Here is a 22,280-nt window from a genome sequence, read left to right as displayed (position 1 = left end):
GGGTTAGAGAAGTTGGAGCCCAGGTCTCCTTCAGGGGTCCCTGATTCTAACTCCACCTCTGCCTTCATGAATTAAGAAAGTTCTTGGTGAAAATTGAGAATAACATCTGGGAATGGCCTTGATTGGTTTTCTCAAACTAATCTATGGATTCCACAAGCTACTAATGATACACTGGACCCAAATAATGCCAAGACACATTGTATACTACATGTCACCCCCGCAGATGTGATTCACAGCACACACGGGCTCTGAGCAGCCCCACATCACCAAATCCGTGTGACTGTGTAACCCAGCTGTTTCTGAAACACTGTTACAGATGCTAAGTCCCTATCATAAGAGCCCTGCTGTGGAGAAAGGCATACATTTCTTTTGGGGAAAAAAAAGCCCTAACAATTTAGATAGCTGCTTTTAGGAATGAATCAGCAGAAGAACTTTACCAAAAAGAATGTAAGATAACCACAAAGTGACTCAAAGGGCCGCAGACCTAGAGGAAACCTAGTAATTTGGTCCACTCTCCCAACCAGTACTCAGCTCCCTATCACCCTTCCAGGCCCACAGGAGAGCTGCCGCGTGCCAGGCACAGCTTGAAACCCAAATCTGTGTTCTCCTGTTAATCTTTCCTACCTCCAGTGAATGATTATTGTACTTCTTACAGATGAAGACAGTAAGTCTTAGCAAGAAGTACCACCTGTCAAAAGTCAGAACAGCTCCTAAATGCCAGGGCTTGTGTCTCCAGGGATCCCAGAGGATCTTCTTCCAGAGAGGAAAAATCAGAGTGGGATTTGAGGTAATGCTTAGTGGTGAATAAAGCCCCCAACAATTTTCTTCTTCCACAGGGACGCAGAATTTATAGAAGTCCTTCTGTGTTAGGTGTGTAAGAATGTCACCCTCCTCTTTTACCATTTCCAGGAAGACTCTGGCTACCCAGACTGACACGGTTACTCACTTGAGAAAGAATATACTGCACAGGCTTGGGTGGTAATGTTTCTGGGCAGTTTACAGCTCATTTACCAGAACTCTCATGACAGAAAAGAGTCTATGTGCCGCAAATGAAAAGACCTTGGGTAATCAAGTTTCCTCCCCCAACCATCCCTTCACAACTTTAGTATTTAAGATGCCTGGCTTTCAAAGACCTTAGTCTTTTAGTAAACTAGATGATGATGTAGCTTCTGTAAAAAAAATATTAAGTGCATTTGAGTTTTCTGATCTCAGAGACCTCACCATACTCGCCCCTTCTTACCAAGAACATCACCGGTGGCCATGATGTCACAAGTGTACATTGCTGCCATCAGACGCTGAGGTTTCACCTGCAGGGCATAGCGACAGGCTTCCTTCATGGTGGCGATGAGCTGTCCTGAGAAGGGTCCGTAGCAGTCAGTGAGTGAAGACTCTCCTCTCTGGGAAGTCTTCTTCTCCACGGGCTCAAGGCTGCCATCTTGGAGTCCCTGGTTTTCACCTCTGCTGGAACAGGCTTCTCCTCCCCCCTGTCCCTCCTGCACCAAGTCTCTTTGCTCTGGATTGTGTTTATCACTCGCCCCTTGTTCCTCAAATTTACTTAGGTTCCATTTTTCCAGAATGAAACAGACACCCATGAGAGGTTCCTCACACATGGGGCCAGAGAGGGTTGCTAGTTGGAAACCACTCACGATGCTGTTGCCAAAATCTCGGTATCTACTGGTCTCTTTTGAAGCTTTGATGGCTGGGCCTGTCCATACTGAGTTCTGAAAGTCTTCACTCTTATTTACTAATATGTTGGGCCCGCATTTCCTTGGGCCAAATGACCAGATCTGGTCAACAGTGTTCCTCCATTTCCTCCCTGTTAGGTGCTGCTCTAGTCTCCCTTTGAATTCCCACATTTTTTCTTGGGTCTTCTGGTGCACCATCTGATTATGTCTGCCCTCATTCAAAGAGGATGTCAACTGCTCCATAGAACGAATCAAATCACTATTTTCTTCCAGGATCTGTGTGACTTCTTCTGGAAGGGGCATGGCTCGAACACTGAGTGTGGCAAGCTTATTGGGGGTTGTTATTGTGATGAGCCCATCAGAGTCAACTTGGATTCCTTCAGGGATTTTGCTCTGATCTTCTTTTGTTTGGTGGATAACTGCAACTTTTTGTTGTTTGCCTATTTCTTCATTGACCATGTCAACTTTTGGGGGTTTGGTGATTGTTTCTCTGAATGGAATAATGGGTTCAGATACACTGATTTGAATCTTAGCAAACCTACAGACAAATTCAAAAGAAATAGCAAGGTTATATAATAAAAAATGGCATCAAAACTCCCATGTAGAAATATCACAAAATGGGGAGTCTGCAAAAACACAGAAACACAGAAGTGATTTACTAGGAAAGATAGGTACTGTACATCATATCAGAATTCAAAATCCACTTTCATTTTGGATTGAAAGGACTCCCTCTAATGGGGACATACCTTCAGGGAGTTCTGTGAATATATAAGAATGTCACTGCTTTGTTCATTCAAAATAAATAAGCCATCTATTTAGAAAAAGATGTTTTGAGTGGAAAATAAATATTTTAGTAAGATCTGACATATGAATTCTTTAAAATAATATTTGCCAATTTAAGAACCTGGAGAAGAAAAGCTCCATGATTATAACTCTGAACAAAGAATATCAGAACTTAAGGACACCTTGTCAAGTGCTGGCAACATATCTGGCTTTGATAGTGAGGCTCATGGCAAGGCTAGCATGATGCAGGAGTGTGCAACTGGGGAGATGAGGCTTTATTTAATTAAATTTAAATAGCCACACGTAGCTACTGAGCATGTGATATGTGCCTGATGTGACTGAGGAACCGAAGTTTTAATTCTACTTAATTTTAATATGAAATAGCCCCATGTAGCCTGTGGCTACTGTATTGGCCAGCGCGGGTCTTGGACCTTAGTCTGGTACCATGTTCAGAAAGCCCCTTTTCCACATGTCATGAGGTTTAGTTTCATGCTACATTTTCTTCCAAATGAATCATGAATTTGCAGAGAGGGATTCAGAGAAATTGGTGTGGATTGATTGTGATGACAAAGAACCATACAATTTTTCTCTTCTTTTCTATCTAGTTCACTCTCAGGTAACATCAAGGCTCTGGTCTGCTCTATGTCTGCCACTGGCAGTGGATGGATGGATATACAGATCAATGGACATACAAACATGTATGTGCTCACATATACATGTTACATGAAATTTTGGGATTGCAGAACAATGCTTTTCTCTGGGAAATGTTATTCAATAAGAATATTGAACATTTCTTATTCAATAAGAAAACTAAATACTAAACATAAAAGTTTATCCACATTCTGTGGATCTAGGCAGGTATTTGGTTTATCTGATTTTATTCTTTTTTATTAAATTTGAAAACTCAATAAATGGATGGTTTTCTAAAAACAGCATGTTATCAAAATTGGTAAAAAGTGAACCTAACTGATTTTAGAATATGGAACCTGAATATACCATAAAGTGTGGTAGAAAATAATGTAAAAAAACATTATTTTCAAGAAACGTTTTTTTTTGCCAGGGAATGTGTTCACCTTCAAGGATTAGCTTATTTCAATGCTGTTATGATTCACTGTTATTACTGTTACAGAATATGTAAGGGATGTTTTGACTTTGCATTAATTTAAAATATACTTTGTGAGGGGCACCCAGGTGGCTCAGTCACTTAAGCAGCCGACTCTAAATTTTGGCTCAGGTCATGATCTCAGGGTTGTGAGACTGAGCCCCGTGCTGGGCTTGACACTGAGCATGGAGCCTGCTTGGGACTTTCTCTCTCCCTCTCCCTCTATCTCTAAAAAAAAAAAAAAAAAAGAAAAAGAAAAATGAGAAAAATAAGAAAAATATATGCTTTGTGAAATAGGTGATGGGGATTAAGAGTACACTTACAATGAGTACTGGGTAATGTATGGAACCAAACTACTATATTATACACCTGAATAATATAACACTATATATTAGGGGGCACTTGGGTAGCTCAGTGGTTGAGCATCTGCCTTTGGTTCAGGTCATGATCCTGGGGTCCTGGGATCAAGTCCCATATCCGGCTCCCCACAGGGAGTCTGCTTCTCCCTCTGCCTATGTCTCTGCCTCTCCCTCTGTGTCTCTCGTGAATGAATAAATAAAATATTTTAAAATAAACCCACTGTATATTAGTTACACTGGAATTAAAATTAAAAACTCAAAAGTACTACTTTATTCAAGGTATTGTGGCTAATATAAAAATTATAGCTGAAGTCATCATCAACATGCATTTGGTGCCCTCTATGTACACCAGGACATGCCCCCACACATTTTCATGTGTTAAGAAAATAATAAAATATACTTTAATATTTGAACTTGACAAAAACAGTATACACAGACAAACCTGCAGTTCAATCTTAAGAATTCAAATATAAAGTCTAAAATAACAGTGAGAAAAAAGGATATATGTGTTTTTTTTAAATAGTCATTTACTATGTATGAGGCACTGTGCTAAATGTTTTACATGTATTATATCTTTAGTATTATCCCCATTTTCTAGAGAAGAAAGATTAAGCCACACCCCCAAAGTCCCAGAGCTAGTCAGTAGAGGACCGAGGACCCAAATTTAGGTCTGACCTCAGAATCCATTCTTTTTCCAGTTATACCACACTGAAAGTTAGTATATTAGTATATTAACTGAAAATCAGATGTGCTATTGCACATCAAAGGAATACTTCACCACAACACTAAGTAGCTTTTATCACAGGGTATAAAAATTTATTTGTATTAAGAGATCTGTTAAAATAATATAGCATATTAAAAATGTCAAATAAAGTAATCAATCTATGTAACCATCTGTAAAAATGCTTAGCATTCAATAAAATTTTAATACCCTTTTCTGATTTTTTTAAAAAAGGAAAGCATTTAGCAATCTCAGAAATAGGAAAATATTCTTTAAATTATCATTATTTTGAGAAAATACACTCATGTTTTTAGAACATTCCAGAAAATCACTGCACAGCTACTAAGATAATGAGTGCCATATCTATGACATCACCCCCTTTTCCTCGTGTTGTGAGGTGTTGTGTGTCAGACTAGCCTTCAAGTTTCAGAGGGTCCCAGGAAGTCTCTACAGGAATCATTTATGAGATTGATGAAAACCACACCATGGAAGTGGGACTGTGTACAGGATGGTCACACCTGCAAAGCCCCTTGGGATCAAAGGCTCTTCAAATCCCGGGAATGCAGAGCCACCATTACTTCAAAGAAGATGCAGCAAGCTCAGACACCCCAGTAACTTCCTGTAGTTTCCTGTCACCCTGACCACCACCACCTGGAGGTCTTGTGGTCTCTGACTGGTACTTCCTTGAGCTCTGGACACTGTGAACACTGACAGTTTCTCTGGCCTGGACAAGACAGACTGTCCCCTACCTCCTGCTCCTGCGCATAATATATTCCTGAAAATGTGTGTGAGCTGAAAAGGAAGCTTATGTATTAGAAGGCAGGTTCTGTCCCATGAGGGCTAAAATACTCTAAAATTCTATAGTCCTATAGGACAGGTGACCAAACAAACATCTACTGATCTGTGACTAACGACACGTAAACAACTTGTGACTGACTCACGTAAACAACCACTCAAGTCAAGACTATTTGCTGTCAGGACCTGTCAGGGTTTCCTCCAAGCCCATCCTGAGTTCTACTGTCGTCCTTTCTTTAAATTTCTTTTTATCACGTGAACCTGGAACCCCCGTACTTTACTTCAGTCAGCTCTGCTTTCTTGTGCTATATGTATAAACAGAATTGAATTTTGTTTTTTCAGTTGGGTTCTTTGGCTCAGGATTATGTTGTGAGATTTCTCCATGTTCGCTTGTTAGCTTGTTCACTGAGATTACAGAATTTCATGGTAAGAAAATATCAACATTTATTTATTTACCCACTGTGCTATTTATTTTCAGTCTTGGGCTATTAAAATGTTTGTTGCTATGAATATTCATGATGCACGTTTGTCAAACTTTGTGTTATGTACCCTTAAACTAGAAACAGGAGTGGGTTTGCCAAGCCACAGGAAATACCTACATCCTACCTGAATATATAGTATGGAATTGTATTCCAAAGTAGTTGTACCAATTCACATTCCCACTAGTTATGTAAGTGAATTCCTACTGCCTATCTCTGCCACCATCTGATACTGTCACTTTTGAAATGTAATTCTAAGTGCCGAAAAGCATCTTTTTTTTTTTTTTTTTTTTTAAATTTCAACCACTCTGGTGGGTATGAGGTATCTCACTTTGGTTTTAATTTTGTTTCATTAATTAGTAAGTGGAGTATCTTTTCATGTATTTATTGGTCTGTAGACTTCTGTTATGTAAAGCACCTGTTCAAGTCTTTGTTCCAATTTCTAGGGATTGTTGCCTCTTGAATGAATTGCTCTTGTGGAATTCTTTATACATTGGGACTTTCAGTCCTTTGTTTATTGCACATATTACAAATGTGCTCTCCAACCCTGTGGCTTACCTTCTTACTCTTCATAGTATCTTCTGATGATTAAACTTCACTTTGTCATTTATGCATTTAACACTCTATATTTAAGAAGCTTTGCTCTAACCCGAGGCCTCAAAGATATTTTCCCATATTCTAGGTACTTTATGATTTTGCCTTCCACACTACTATATACCTGGAATAAATGTCTGAGTTCAGGATGTCAGGAGTTCAGAGGCCTGAGCTGCCAGCCCCATCTGCAGCTTTCCCACTGTTCCGCCATACCCCTCATTTCTATGCTCTGTGAGAGTCTACCCATCCATCCATCTATCCTTGTATCAACAGCACAGAGCCTACTTCTGTAGCTTTAAAATAAGTTTTGATTTCCAGTGAGTGCAGTAAGAACTTGCACCTTGTAATACTTTCTTTAAGGGTTTTAGTCATTACTGGCCCTTTGTATCTCCACACAAACTTCAGAATCAACTTGCCAAGCTCTGCAAACACATGCAGTTAGCAGGATTTCGATTGGGACTGCTCTGAATATATAATCAGTTTGGAGAAAGCTGATATCATTATAATATTAACTTTTTAAAGCCATAAAGATACTTTCTTTCGTGCTTTATAGGTTTTGCACAGAGGGCCTATAAATGAGTACATTTTATTCCTGGGTATTTAATAGTTTTGTTACTATAAATAGTAACCTTAAAATAATTTTCATTTTCTGGGATCCCTGGGTGGCGCAGCGGTTTGGCGCCTGCCTTTGGCCCAGGGCGCGATCCTGGAGACCCGGGATCGAATCCCACATCGGGCTCCCGGCGCATGGAGCCTGCTTCTCCCTCTGCCTGTGTCTCTGCCTCTCTCTCTCTCTGTGACTATCATAAATAAATAAAAAAATTAAAAAAAAATAATTTTCATTTTCTGTTTACTAATGGTATATAGAAATGCAATAGATTTTGCATATTAATCTTGAATAGAGCAACTCTGCTGTATTTACTTTCTAATCCTAACAGTTTCTGTAGATTCTTCTGGATTATTAGTACACAATATCATGTACAAACAGTAATGGTTTTAATTTTTCCCTTTCAATTCCCATACCCTTCTTTTTTTTTTTCTTTATAATGCTGCCCAAGACGGATAATATAATGCTAAACAGAACTTGTAATAGGAGGTATCCTTGTCTTATTTCTGATCACAAAAGAAAGCTTTCAAAAATTTCACCCAGTAAGTACGTTTGCTATAGTTATTCTGAAGATACTCTTTATCAGTTTAAGGAAATTCCCTTCTATTCCTAGTTTGCTACGAGTTTTGATCATGCATGAATGCTGAATTTTATTAAATGTTTTTCCTTAAAAAAAAATGTTTTTCCTTTGTCCACTGAGATGATTTCTCTCTTTTTTTCTGTTAATCTGGTAAACACACATTCATTGGTATATTTTTTTAAATAAAGATTTGGTTTATTTATTTGAGAGACAGAGGGAGAGAGAGGTAAGGAGAGAGCATAAGCAGGGGGAGAGAAGAGGGAGAAGCAGTCTCTTGACTGAACAGGGAGCCCCACTGGAGGCTCGACGCCAGGACCCTGAGATTATGATTGAGCCAAAGGCAGATGCTTAACTGACTGAACCACTCAGGTGCCCTTGATTGATATGTTTAATGTAATTCCAACTTTGAATTCTTTTGATAGTTATAGGACTATCAGGCTTTCTATTTTTTCATGGGTCAGATTTTTCTAGGACTTGGTCCATTTCCTTTAAAATTTATTGGCATAATACTGCTTATAATATTCTCTTCTGTTTCTTGGCCTGGGACAAGCTACCTAGCACCTGATTCATCAAGGTGCCCTAAACTCCGACACGCCACGAGGGACTTAAAGATACAGTGACCTGTAGTCAACACCAGCTGATGCAGTTACTCAGGGTCCCCATGGGGCACGTAACAGAACTCTGCCTCACAGGGTCCTGGAGGATCCATCCATTATCCTCTCTAATGCTTAGTCTTCCCCGCTAACTATCCCTCCCTACTTGGGTTCCAGGTCTCCTCTTTGACAAGGGGCAGTAAACAATGAACTTGAGCATTATTTCTCTGTCACACCAGGGCCACACGGAGATTATTTGTGTTTTCTTTTGAAGGGGGTTGGTGTCCTCACTTTCAGAAACAAATTTTTAGGGGAAGAAGATAATAAACAATTCAGAATTTATCAAGTATCTTATTAAAACAGTATATATTTTTTGAAAAGTAGATATGTTTTTGCTTTTGTTAGCCTCATTCAATGTAAGTCTAAATTATTTTCAGGTATTTGGATATTTTCTAAAAAGGTTTACAGAGTAGTTTCCAAAATAAACTGATGCATTAAAGTATTTTAATGCTATGTTAAGGGCATATTTTTTAAAAACAAATTTTTTTTATTGTAAACTATAGTTCTTTTCTCCTGAGATAAAAAAAAAAGTACCCATATGAAAGCCATGAAGAGGAAAATGAAAAAAGACTAAACAAAGATACAAATAAGTAATAATCAATTAAATTAACTTTAGGTTTATGGGAAAACATTATTTGAAATGCAATTCTAAGTGCCGAAAAGCATCTTTTTTTTTTTTTTTTTTTTAAAGAGGAGTTAATGGCCTGAGAAATGTAAGGTTATTTAACATGAATTTTAATTGGCAACAGAGTATGAAAAGAGAAAATAATTTAGTTCAAAGACCCCAAAAACTAACATAACATTTCAATGTTTAAAAAAAAAAAACCCTCTTGAGAACTATTATTTTTTAAATATACTTTAAGATTTATCCAATTAGCAGAATTCTCTAACCTGATACTATAACCTTCAGAAATTGTAAGAAAATGTTATCAATATTGAGGAGATGGAAGATGTGCCTTCCAGTTTTGTGCTAATCATGGCTATAAAACCATTTAAAGAAGGAATAAGTCACAACATCATTTAAACTAGAGAACAGAGCTGAGGAAACTCCTCCTCCAGCAGGAGATTTTACAACATCCCCAGGATGGTGCTGCAGAGCAGCTGTTTTCATGCTATTCCATTATCAGCAGTAGCAGGACGACTATAGCAGGAACACTACAGCAGGAATATTTTAGTAGTAGTATCGTAGCAGGAGTAGTAATAGTTGGTGTACTACTATCAATGTGACTGGCTCATCATAAGGATTAAATGAGACAGTGTTTAATACAGTGACTGGCATGTAATATTTAGTATATAATTATGTTGATTATTTATAATTATCATTACAATCATCACAGCCCCCCAGAATTTTAAAAATAAGAGGAAGGAAGGCCATGACAAGGCAGTTCATCAAAGAAGAAAAATGAATGGCCAAGAAATACAGAAAGAAATGTTTCAATTGCATGGAAAATGTCTTTATTAACAATGAACATCTTAGCCATCTTCCAGACTGTGAATTTTAAAAAAATATACAGCATTGACGAAAATTTGGGAAAAGAGGCACTTTCAAATACTTTTTGCTGGCTACAGTGTAAACTCTATCAGCCTTTCCTAAGGATAATGTAGATCAGAAGCCTAAAAAATATGCCAGCAATATATGGCACCTGGTGAGCCAGAAATAACACCTCTGAAGTTAATGTAACCAAATCAGAGCTGCGCATATGCAGATGTCCGTATATATGAGAATGTGCACAGAACAGGCTGCGGGTTTGAGAGCCCAAATATAAGTTAGTGGTTCTTTTCATCCTTCTGGCTTTTCCTAATTGCTATAATAAACACACATTGGCTTGGGAATAAAGAGGAAAAGTGTTATTTACAAAAAGTGGTCTGGGATGCCTACTTCCTGAAAGGCATCCACCACCAGGATGGAGAAACAGATCCCCTCAAGGTGTACCTCGCATAGACTCCATCAGGAAGGAGAGAACTCTGTTTCAGTGGCCCCTGAGCTCACAATGTATGACGTCATTCTGTTGCCCTGACATGCTGTGTGTGTGTGCACCTACAGGAAAATACTGATGTGTAGAGATATTTTATGACTTAAGCTTAAAAATGTTAGAGTATTTACCAGAAGTAAATGGTCAGTCATTAAAAACCTAGTCTACAATCTGACAGCACAGTAACAGTTCATGTTTGAATTGAGGGCATTTCATTTCTCTCCAAAAACAAGCCACAAAGTCCCCCTGGTTCAGGACCCACTGCTCTCCAGTGACTTGGGGGCTATGCTGGCCCACCACCATCTTACCTTTCTTTCAAGTCATCCAGGCACCGCTGAAGGTGGACCTCCCCTGCCGTCACTAAGACGTGCTCTCCTGTTTCTTGAATTAAGATCTGGACACAGGGGTCAGCCTGGTTTAAGAGTTTCATTCCTCTGACGAGCTGAGGCATTTCACCTAGGTTAATAGAACGAAGTGCTGATTAAGAGCAGCATAAGGGGGGATCCCTGGGTGGCGCAGCGGTTTGGCGCCTGCCTTTGGCCCAGGGCGCGATCCTGGAGACCCGGGATCGAATCCCACATCAGGCTCCCGGTGCATGGAGCCTGCTTCTCCCTCTGCCTGTGTCTCTGCCTCTCTCTCTCTCTCTGTGACTATCATAAATAAATTAAAAAAAAAAAAAATTAAAAAAAAAAAAAAAAAAGAGCAGCATAAGGACCCATCAAACCTCAAGACGATGTCCATGGACACTGAAAGGAAAAGTATAATGAAAGTCTTAAAATAACTCTTCCAAATCATGCAGCAATGTGAAGAAAACTGACTTCTGCTCATTTGAGTACAGAGCGCTAACATGAAACACTCAGAAGCTTACCGTCAAGACTCCCAAAGCTGGTCTATACCACTTCTTCAAATGCTCGGCAAATACAAACTACCACCACTGTATGTGTAAATCCACCTAAATTGTATTACAGAAGTACACACTCTCTACCTAAAATGTAATAGAGCTCTTCCCCAAAGAAGAGTTAAAATCAACAAATCAGCAAATAATGACAACAAAACCCCACTTCACATGGTATTCAAGAAACTGCAGCAGAGCCACACATGTAAAATGATCACCCTGAGGCTCTTGACAAAACTGTGTTTTAGAAGAAAGCTGTCCCGTGGGTTGAGGCCACTGTGCCCGCTAAGCCATGGGCACCTTCTGTGTTCCCTGCTGCCTGTGCTTCTGGCATGCGGCAGCTTTCCCGTATGGTCTGTGGGAGCTGAGGCCATGGCCAGGATTCTGGTCCATATCGTGGGCTTAGCCACTCTTTCACACCTTCTTGCATGCTCAGCAGCTACTGTTCATTTAAGTAGAGACTCCAGTCTTGAAGGCATTTCTATGCAGCCTGGTTTCGCTTCTGCACTTGAAGGAAAGCCTCTACCATTCCTCAATGCTTGCTTTTCAACATGCCAAGCAAACAAAGCCACAGGAACTTTCTGCCATCAGTAGTTTTCAGTATGGCTATTTATTTATCCATATCTACTTGGTTCTGAAATAAAGCTTTTCTAATGATAACACTTCATATTAGCTAGTGACATGACAACAAGTACTTCATAGAGACAGCTCATTAACTATGTGGCAGAAATGAGTACCGTTCTTGTTTTATGGATGAGGAGGCAGGTATGGAGAAGCTAAGGACTTATGTCAAGGTCCCAGCACCACGGGCTTTGAAGCATGCGGGACAGGTGTCAGCCCCCCGCAAAGCCAGGCAGCCATGAACCACACATGGGATGCATGCAATAAGAGGACCCCACTGTGCATGGGGCTACCAGACTCGGTCTCATTTGTTCCCTCTCAGTATACTGTGTCTTCCTCTGCCTCATTAAGTGGACTCACGGGCATTACATTACCTAGTGTAAGTTTCATAGGATTTGAAGCATGGCTGAAAAGCATTCCTGCAAAAAGACCACTGATGACACAAATAACACAAAGCACAGAGGAATCAATTAAAAAATAAATAAAAGAGCTTTCCACCAGCTCCCCATTAGCCAAATTACAAATTCTTTAAAAAAAAAAAAAAAAAGAAAGCAAATACACTTAAGTCTATCTCTTCATAGTAAAGGTGACAGTTTAACAATAAAGAAGAAATTTTCTCAAAATAAAACTTGGAATATAGAGACATTTTGAAATTAGATGTTTGAAAATGTTTATTTACAATGATAGTCATTTTGTTGGCAAAAACAACATTGATTTAACCTCTTAAAATCTGGAAGTTGATTTTCCTAACCTGCTTAAAAATCTTCCAAATGATCTGTTAAAGATAAAAAATCAACATCTTTTAATACTGTAAAAAAAATCCTGAGATGATGACAAATACTATCTGGATTTAAAGGAAATCTTTGTGTATAAACTGCTGACTGGGTTTTAAAACAGACACTGTGAGCTAGCAAAGGCAGCCCATGATCTATTTCTTCCATCTGGACCACACAGTTTTGAGGTGTCTTTCCTAGTAGTGAGGCCCATTTAAAGTGATGGGCCGAAGTCAACAGACGCTACAAGCAGATCCTTGGATGGCTGTATCACAGTCCTGTGTCAGGACAAGATTTCAAAAACAACAAAGTGTCTCTGTGGCAGCCATCTCTACAATAGCCCAGCTGTCCTCACCTCCCGGCAGTCCTGATGGGCCCATGTGGGCCAGAGTGAGCCTAAGTGCTGTGTGACCCCCAAGCCTCAGCCACACAAGCACTCAGCCTCCATGTCAGGGTGCTGGACTACTGGCTAACAGCAGCTGCCATGCTGTGCCACAGGGCACTGACTACTCCCTGTAGAGCCGTGGGCAAGAGTTAGTGTAAGCCTCAGTTTACCTCTCATGAAGATGGGGTAACACAGCACAGGGCTAGTGAGAGGATTAAATAAAACAGTCAATGTAAAATCCTTAGTGTGTGGCATGGAGTAATGAGGAAGAGGATAATACCAGTTGTGGGATGTCTACACTGTTTTGTACAGGGGTGTCTGATCTTAGGAGGACCCTGTGGATACAGAACTGAGAGGTGGTCACCATGGTATCCTAACTCCAGCTTCAGAAATCAGAAAAAGAAAAGTGGATGAACAAGTGCTCAGAATTACCTACGCTGAAAGTGAGAAAGAGGCTGTCTTGTAGATTAGTCAACCCAGTTTGTGAGTATGAACAAGAAAAAACGGCCTGTTCTGCTCAGAAATAAATAGCACATCCACCTGGTGGTTCTCAGGGGCAGTATCACTGGGAAGTCTGGGTACAGGAGGGTGGACATCACAGCAGTTGGCACACATCATCCATGGAGAATGGGGCTCTGCGCCACAGTGAGGAGGGGCACAAGACACTAGGACACAGTAAACACAGAGTCACTGTCCCCGAGGGCTCACGGGGTGAGGACAGCATTGGGAGAAGTGTTCTCACACATCCTCAGTGTGTAATGAGATGTGGGCCCTGTAACAACAGCAAGAAGACAGAACAGTGGGTATAAAATTCGGACACAGAAGTGTGGGAATGGGGCACCTCAGTTACACAGTCAGTAACATGCACAGTAAATCCAGCAAAAACAATACATCTGTTGGGAAAAAGGAGCAACACTCTTTAAAATTATGAGAATTGGGTGCTTCTTCTAAATCATTTTGGTTTCTTTTTTACCTAGTACATTCTAATGAAACACATATGAGGGAAACTCTAGCATCCAGATGGATCATCCTTAAGTCTTTCTATTTATTCCATTGCCTCATTTATGGAGAGGAAATCACTCTTACTGAGAGTCTGCTATGGGACGGGATGGAGACAGGATGGGGGCAGGAGCGAGTTACCAGGGTCCCTCTCCTCCTGCCGCCAAAGCTGTAGAGAAGCTGGTTCGGCTCCCTTCAGGGCTAGGAGTTAACTCGGCAGAGACAACAGCATAGGGCAGCACACAACCCTCAAACAGATTTCAAATATAAATTTCTAGTAAACAATCATGGTTTGAATTATCAGTTATTTCTTTAATCTCTGTTTTAAAAGTTTAGATCTAAAATGGAATAGAGAAGAATTAAGTAATACTAGAAAGGCCTAAGAATAAGCTATGGTTGCCAGACTCAAATGTCACAACTCCAATAAAACTGAACTTTCTTGTACTGTATGTACTTCTGAGGCCTGGAGGCAGCTGACAACAGCCAGAGCCAGACCCGCAGTGGAAGAGAAGAGCCAACCAGGAGGGCCCAAGATCTGGACAAGCGCACAGAGAGGAAGCGGGTGTTAGATAGAATAGGGTAAGTCCATGCAGTCAGTCACCACACGCTGGTCATCTCCAATGACAGCCCAGAAAGGAGGCCATATCCCTGGGGCCCAACGAAGATGGCTGTTTCCTAGGGCAGAGCCCAGAGGTCAGAGATGCAGTTCTCCAAGTATCTGCTCTAGCATGCAGGGAGCCTCAATGCCAAAGCTATCTGGTAGAACTTGAGGCAGAGACAAGCTTTCGGAAGGCCCAAGTTCTGGGGCGAGGAGGCGTACAGCCATGCAAGGGCAACGGGACCATCCTCTACCTCGGCAGAGATCTACCACTTCACAGCGCTTGTCCTTTGGGTCCCTGAGCACAGCCTGGAGGTTTCCTGACCTACCACCAAGCACTGGGAACAGCAGAGTTGGGGTTAGCGATGCCATGGGAAACTACATACAAGAATTACTGAGGACTGCTCAGGCAAATGCTAGAAGCCAAAGACTAAGCACCAGTCAGGACATAATCTGGCATATGTGGGTGGGGCAGGACATGCTTCTAAACAGGCAGGAAATGCTCCGTGACCAGATAATCTAGCAAACCTAGAGGGAAGGGCTCCCCCCGTGCCAGGGCTGTGAAGGTGCGGAGATGCCCTGGTCTCTGCCGGACAGACGGACCCAGTTTCTCAGGGAACAAAGGTGCCTAAGTACACCATGTTCCTAAGGCAGAGGTCAGATTCCCTTTGGAGAACTGGCAGAATGTGTGGCCTGATGGTAGGGTAGGGGGAGGACTGCTTCTATTATGCACCTGAATGAGAATTCACAGCATACTGCTGAAACAAACAGTGAGGAGTCAAGTATGAAATCCATGCATTTACAAAGTGTAATGAACATTACAGGATTTTAAAAATGAAGTCATCTTACTTGGGTGTTTCGGTTCAACAGCAACCCTCACAATAGGGGTGGCCTCGAAGTTGAGTGGTATGAACGGCGGGCAAGATGGCACACTGCACAGCGTTGCTGACTTCAGCACCAAGTCCTGAAGGCCCCCGATGCCTGCAGGGAGGAAAAGATCCATGCGATCAGTAAAGGGTGATGGGTTCTGAATTTACGTCAGAAAAATAAGACCATCAACCCAGTGTATACATTGCTGAGGAAAAACACTTAAAGATGTTGCAAGGAACGAGGCCGACCAGCACCCATGGATACTATTTAACTGCTGATATGCTGATAAACAGACAGGAATTCTGCTGGCCACTGGCTTCCAGACGTACAAGTCATGTGGTTATATCAAACTGGGCTAACACATCTCTACTTTGACCACAGAAGTGATCACGTCCAAATACATGTCTGAAAATACTGATGATTTCGAATCATAAGTTTTAGTTTTTTAAAGTACATTAATGTGGGATCCCTGGGTGGCGCAGCGGTTTGGCGCCTGCCTTTGGCCCAGGGCGCGATCCTGGAGACCCGGCATCGAATCCCACGTCGGGCTCCGGGTGCATGGAGCCTGCTTCTCCCTCTGCCTATGTCTCTGCCTCTCTCTCTCTCTCTGTGTGACTATCATAAATAAATTTAAAAAAAATAAAATAAAATAAAGTACATTAATGTGATGAAAGTGAGTGTCTACTGAAATAGTCTCTTTTCTCAAATCCTTGCTTCAGGTCAAGGGCATTTGGAGACTTCAGGTTTGAGGCTGTTCTGGAGTCCTTGACCCAAGCCACCCTCATACCACCCCAATTTTAGAAGAAGACATTGCACCTTCCCCACTTCAGGCTCCCAGAGACAGTTGAGTAGGACCCTCCCGGAGGGCATCCATCCCTGAGCAGATGGGGGCAGAGAGAGTGCTGACAGGGGAGCTCCTGGGGCATACTGAGCCTCACATCCACACTAAGAGCAGACAGCATTTTAGAAGAACTCAAGTCATACATACAAGGGTCATTTTTGTGCTTCTGGGCTAAGGCAAAGATTAGGGAGGGTATGGAAGGGGAGGCAGTCTACTCAAAGGAGAGGGGACACAGGAGATGGGCAGGGACATTCCATCAGCATTCCATGTCTCCACTGTGAGCTCAGAAACAACAACGGAAGGGAAACAAGGAAACAACTATGTTGCCTTTGGTTGACACCCAATGTAAAGGTATTGGGGTGATGGGATGCTCCACGACCGAACACCCAGCAAGGGAAGGGAAGTGACACAGAAGCTTCCAGCACACAAGCTCAGAAGGTGGTGGAGAGGTCTCCCATACAGCGTGGTGTGACCATACAGTATGGATGGCCCTCCCTCGTCCCCCACTGAATGCCTCCAGTCTTCACCACCTGCCTGCATGAAGGGAGGCTCTAACCACAGGAAATCTCCTATGGCTACACATGCCCAGTTCAGCTCTCCAGAGGTCCACATAAGACAGGCTTCCATGTCCATCGGACACCCTCAGGATTTTGAAGGCTACCGTCAGATCCTCTGAAGCCTTTTTTGCCTTACACTAAACATCATTAGCTCCTTTAACTGTTCAGCTCATGACAGGATTTCTAGACCTTTCTTGTGTAGGGGACCCTCCCCAGACTGAAGTTTCCAAGGTCCTAAATTCAGTCCTCGCGTATCCTGTGTATGTATCTGGTCAAGGTATAAGTTTCTTATCACCATGCCCCTTGGCCCAGCACACAGAAAGGTCTACCCTGGTCCCAAGCTTCTTGCTACTTCCCCGTACTGGTAAACAATGATGGAACAGATCCGGGTCTGCCCAAGTTACCACCAAGTCTACTAGGACTAATATCCTCTTCCCTTCCTCTCCCTCTGACCATGCACACACAGCCCATGGTTTCAATGGAAACAGAGAGGCCAGTCCTTCCTCTGTATTACCAGAGATGTAGGCTGCAGATGGTCAGCAGATTGGCAACCCTGTCTGTCTGAACTTCTGGTCTACATTTTGCTATTCAAATTACCAAATCTATTATTGCTACTTAGATGTGTCCAGATTTGTGAACATAATTGTAATTCCCCCCAAAATAGAAAAGAGAAAAGTTATTACCACAGTATTCTTAGTCAAGGTTAAGGATTTACAGAAAAAGCAATGCTCCAAAGATCATCAAAAACCCACCATCTGTATGACGTGTCACCATTTTTACTTAATTTAAGATATGATCTTAAAATCCAGGAAAGGGACCATTTAAGTTATTGGGCAAATCAGAAAAAAAAATTAAGAATCACTTTAAGAATTCCTTGAAGTACTAACAGATAATTATTAAGTGTACACTCTGGTATTTATGCAAAACACAGTTTAGAAGAAGCTTTTTGTTTTCAAATGATAACACAATTTTTAAAAAAGGATACCCAGGATCACACCATCCTAAGATCATCAATGTTTTCATTTCCCCCGCCCCCCTCCCCTGGCACACATAATTTATCGTTACAATGTTCATATAATTTTTTATCCTTTCTCTTTCACTCCTATTGCTCAAGTCACAGTGATAGCAACTTTGGAGGAAGAGTTTCTTCACAGAAAGGACATTTGCTGAGGCCTTTTTCAACTGGGGCTGAGGGGGTTAAGGGACATATTCCTTCAAGAGAATCACTTCAGAATTTCTGGGACAGAATAACAGTTCAGAAAAAAAGATCAAACTATCATGTCATTGATTAGGGTTAAGGACTTACAAGAGTACAAGCTTATTTTTTTTTTAAATATTTATCAAAAACAGATGTATGATCTATGAGAGAGAGAGAGAGAGAGAGAGAGAAAGACAGGCTGAGGAAACAGGAACATGGGGTCACAGCAACGTCCTGAACACCAGAAAGCTAGCGTTGTTTCTCTATGGACACAGGCAACTGTTGCCTGGTTGAAGATAAATGATCCAAGTCCTCTCTGCTCCGATTTCTTCTCTCCACAAGATCACTTAGGTGAACTCCGGCTCCGGGGCTGGGGTGGAAAGTAACACACCCAGGTAAATGCCGAGCCCTGTGCCGTAGGCCCCTGCCAGGCTGGCACACCGCCCCCTCCCAATTCTTATTTATGCAGATCAGCACTGGACAACACAGTCAGGCCCCAATTTTTTCCAGGCTCTCTAATATTTCCCTTTCAAAAGTATTCCAGAAACAATATACAGGAGCATCTTTTATGTCTCCTCTTTTATGGTCTGAGACTGGACATTTGGAGTCTGAGAGACAGGCTGGCTCTTTGCTGACAATGTTCTTCTATTCTGAACAACTCCCTGAGCACAGGCTGAATGAGTCTAGGCCCAGGTCACATCAGCGGGCAGGAAGACAGTAACAATATCACTGAGTTCTAACACTGCTTCCTACAGACTGAACCCACTGCCCATCTGAACAGCATTACTATCTTCAGGGAAGTCTGGATTCTGAAGTGTGCATTCAATGCTGGTATAAAAATGGTATTGGATTTTTAAAAAAACCAACTTTGTGGGAAAAGATGTTAACGCTCTAGCTAGAATATAGTCTCCTAAATGCCAAGGTTTCATTTCAAGCCATTTAAACATTACTGCTCAAGAACCAGCAACTCGTTCCTCTTAATCTGTTTAATACATCTGAGATACCAGCTTCCTTTACATCTCCACAGCAAATGCTAGTTATATACCATGAACGCCCACAGAGCCTCAGGCCCATGAGAGCAATGAACGTGACCTTAGAACAGACATGGCAATTCAGACCATGTTGCTGACCCTTGAACAACAAGGGGTCAGGGGTTCCGGCCCCCATCCAGTTAAAAATCCGCATGTGACTTTGACTCCCCTAAACTCAACTACTAACAGCCTGTTGTTTACTGGAAGCCTGATAACATAAATAGTTGATTAATACATGTTTTGTATGTTATATGTATTCTACACTGTATTCTTATGATAGAGTGAGCTAGAGAAAAGGTCATTAAGAAAATCGTAAGAGGAAAATATATTTACAGCACTTCATTTACTGAAAAAAATCCACATATAAGTGGATCCACGCAGTTCAAATCTGGATCCAGTTGTTCAAAGATCAACTGGATAAAAAAAATTTTTTTTTAAAGTGCAAGTTTCCAGGGTAGTGTGAATCCAGAAAACCACTGGCTGGAAGACCACCTTCTAATCTAGGTCCTTCTGTCTTTGGATCCCAAAGAAGCCCAAATCTTCTGTCTCAAGTTCATGCCCTTATTCTGTATTTTTCAGCAAAACTCTTATTCCGCCCCCTTTGACTCGCTCCAGAGGGCAACACAGGGGATCCACACACTTTATAACTTGTTACGGAGGTAGGGGGGCAGATGGGTACATGAATATAAAATATACTCGAGGGCCTTTTGCAAGTCTGCTTGGCTAACAGAATAAATAGCTCCAAAGTAGACCAACAGTGCTGACTGAGGTTTTCAGAGGATTGGTCACGTTTCCCCAGCATGCTCAAGAAGTCCATTAAATCAATTGCCCTGTAGCTTGTGTTACAAGAGGCCCCAGGGAAAATCTTACAGCAGTGACATCACCAGGTCAGAATTTCTTCTTCTCATAGGGACAGATGGAGCTCATAAGCAGTTAATAACAGTTCTTAGGCAAGTTACATCAAGACCAGGGCCTTGCTCTCAGAAGGGCCTACAGTAAGGAGAAGGAATACCTGAGGAAACAAAAAGACTTTTTTCTGGAGCTGTGGAGGCTTGCTGTCCTTGTCCACGTTAGAAAACAGCCAAAAACTTGCCCTGCAGTGTCCTGCACCAGATAGGAGTGACACCTGGGCGTCACAGTGGAGTCTCAATTTACACCCCAAGAAAGAGTCCTAAGGGAGCCAGACTCCCTCCACTCCTGCAGGAACAGACTAATGCCACTGGGCCTGTAAATCCTCATCCAGAATCCATGGTAAGGGAGGCCCAGGATTAAAATGATGGAAGAAGGGGCACCTGGAGTGCTCAGTCGGTGAAGCATCTGCCTTCAGCTCAGGTAATGATCCTGGGGTCCTGGGATGGAGCCGTTGCATCAGTCTCCCTGCTTGGCGGGGAGTCTGCTTCTCCCTCTCCCCCTGCTGCTCCCTTTGCTTCTGTTCTCTGTCTCTCTCACCCTCACCTCTCTCTCAAATACGTAAAATCTTAAAAAAAAAAAAAAAAAAAAAAGTGAAAAAATTTCAGCTTGGGCCTGGAAGTGGAACAGATCACTAAATGCTGCCTGATATCCTGTCTCAGAGCAAAGAAAAAGGCAGTCAGAGAAAGAAAAAGAAAAAAGCCTTTAGGTCATCTCTTGGTGTGTCACATCAGGACCAAAAAGACTTCCAGAGGCACTTTCTAGGGAAGCCAGAGTCTAGAGCGCCTGCGGTGGAGGGCGGGCCAAGCTGGAGGCCAGGGGAACACACACAGAGCATCAAGGGCCTTGCACGCCACGCCTGGACTTTCCACTGAGGGCGGATGTGGGTGAACCAGACCTGGAGCAGAGCGGGCAGCGAGGGCTGTTACTCCGAGGCTGGGCAGAAGGGATGAGGAGGGAAGTGAAGCCAAGATCCAGATTTCACATCCAGATTTTGGACTCAGCAGAGGATAACCTGTCCAAAGTGTTTCTCTACCCTTCTTTCAGCTTCATAATTATTCCTGCCATTTGTATATGGGGTTTTTTTGTGTGTGTGTGTGATAAATATTGTGATTCTTATTTTCCCCTCTAGACCATAATTTCTCTTTTTGTTCTACATCTATATTCCTCTCTAGTACCTTTTCTGAGCCTTTTTTGTTTGGTATCTAAGCTTAAATGCTTAGAAAGTTGTGCTTTCAAAAAAACTAATAAATATCTATTCAACTTTCTGTTCATTTTTTGATGATTATGTTTTGAGGGCAAGGGTACAAACAGGCACTTCATAAAGTTTTTTCAATGAACAGGTGAACATGAGCACAGCTGTGTCCTCAGAACTGAAGATCCAGATGTGGACAAAGGCAGGTGAAGTTGGTGACAATAAAATGTGACAAAGGTCACAAGGAGAAAAACACAAGGTTTGTTTATGGAAGAGAGAGAAGTGGGTATGGGGGATGACTGGGGAGGTGAGGTGGGAGGGCAGCACCACGGGGGGGCAGGGGTGGTGATGGTGGACATGGCACCTTCGGAGACCCAGTGGGATACCGGCCAGCATCCACAGAGGCCCTGGGACCACATGTATGACTGAAGATCCATTTTCAGCCCACTATTTCCACTTCTCTGGGACCCTGCAGCTGCTGCCGGTTCTCTCATCTAACAACATGTGACCATGTTATGTGCACTTTGCGGTCACAGGAACCAGGACGTAACTCCAGCTTGAGCATTACACCGGCCACCTCACCTCTTCCAAGTTAAAGCTCCCTCATGGGCAACATGCAAATGCAGCAAGTGGCACCTTTCCAGGGTTCCTGTGAGCCGAGGATGCCCACACACAGTGTCCGAGTCCCAGGCACACAGTGAGCATGTGTAAATGGAAGTGGTGGTGTGGTAGTTGTAGGGGTTGTTTTATTACTAAAGTTCTTAACCAATTTGGGGTTGGTTTTTTTTTGTTGTTGTTTTTTTTTTGGTGTACGGTATGAATTCGTTAATTTTTTTTTACAAATACTATTAACTGGTTAACTATTACATATACTGGTTAACTGTAAAGAAGGTTATAATAACTTCCTTTGAGGCATAAAATTCATATTCATAATCAGATCCACATAGGAGCTTTGTATCCTGGCCCACTGACCTACATTTATATTTTACACAGTTTTATGGGATGCTCCTTTGAGATAGGTTTCAACTCGAGTGATTTAAATAAACAAGGAAATATAACAAAAGTAACCACATAAGA

The 22,280-nt window shown here is 41.9% G+C and overlaps 1 protein-coding gene across 1 annotated transcript in view; it reads right to left on the bottom strand.

Annotated features, from left to right (window-relative positions):
* EFL1 (elongation factor like GTPase 1) overlaps positions 1 to 22,280 on the bottom strand; it is a 121,219-nt gene that overhangs the window by 19,023 nt on the left and 79,916 nt on the right. Inside the window, exons 16-18 of the mRNA XM_041752671.1 lie at positions 15,452 to 15,583; positions 10,640 to 10,787; positions 1,241 to 2,223 (exon numbers count right to left, since the gene is read on the bottom strand). Coding sequence (XP_041608605.1) covers positions 1,241 to 2,223; positions 10,640 to 10,787; positions 15,452 to 15,583 — 1,263 coding nt within the window. The remainder of the gene's footprint in view (positions 1 to 1,240; positions 2,224 to 10,639; positions 10,788 to 15,451; positions 15,584 to 22,280) is intronic.

Source organism: Vulpes lagopus, chromosome 4 (assembly GCF_018345385.1).
Source record: "Vulpes lagopus strain Blue_001 chromosome 4, ASM1834538v1, whole genome shotgun sequence".
In the NCBI taxonomy this organism is placed as follows: domain Eukaryota; kingdom Metazoa; phylum Chordata; class Mammalia; order Carnivora; family Canidae; genus Vulpes; species Vulpes lagopus.
The sequence above is the reverse complement of the archived record's forward strand: the minus strand, read 5'-3'. Positions and strand labels throughout refer to the sequence as shown.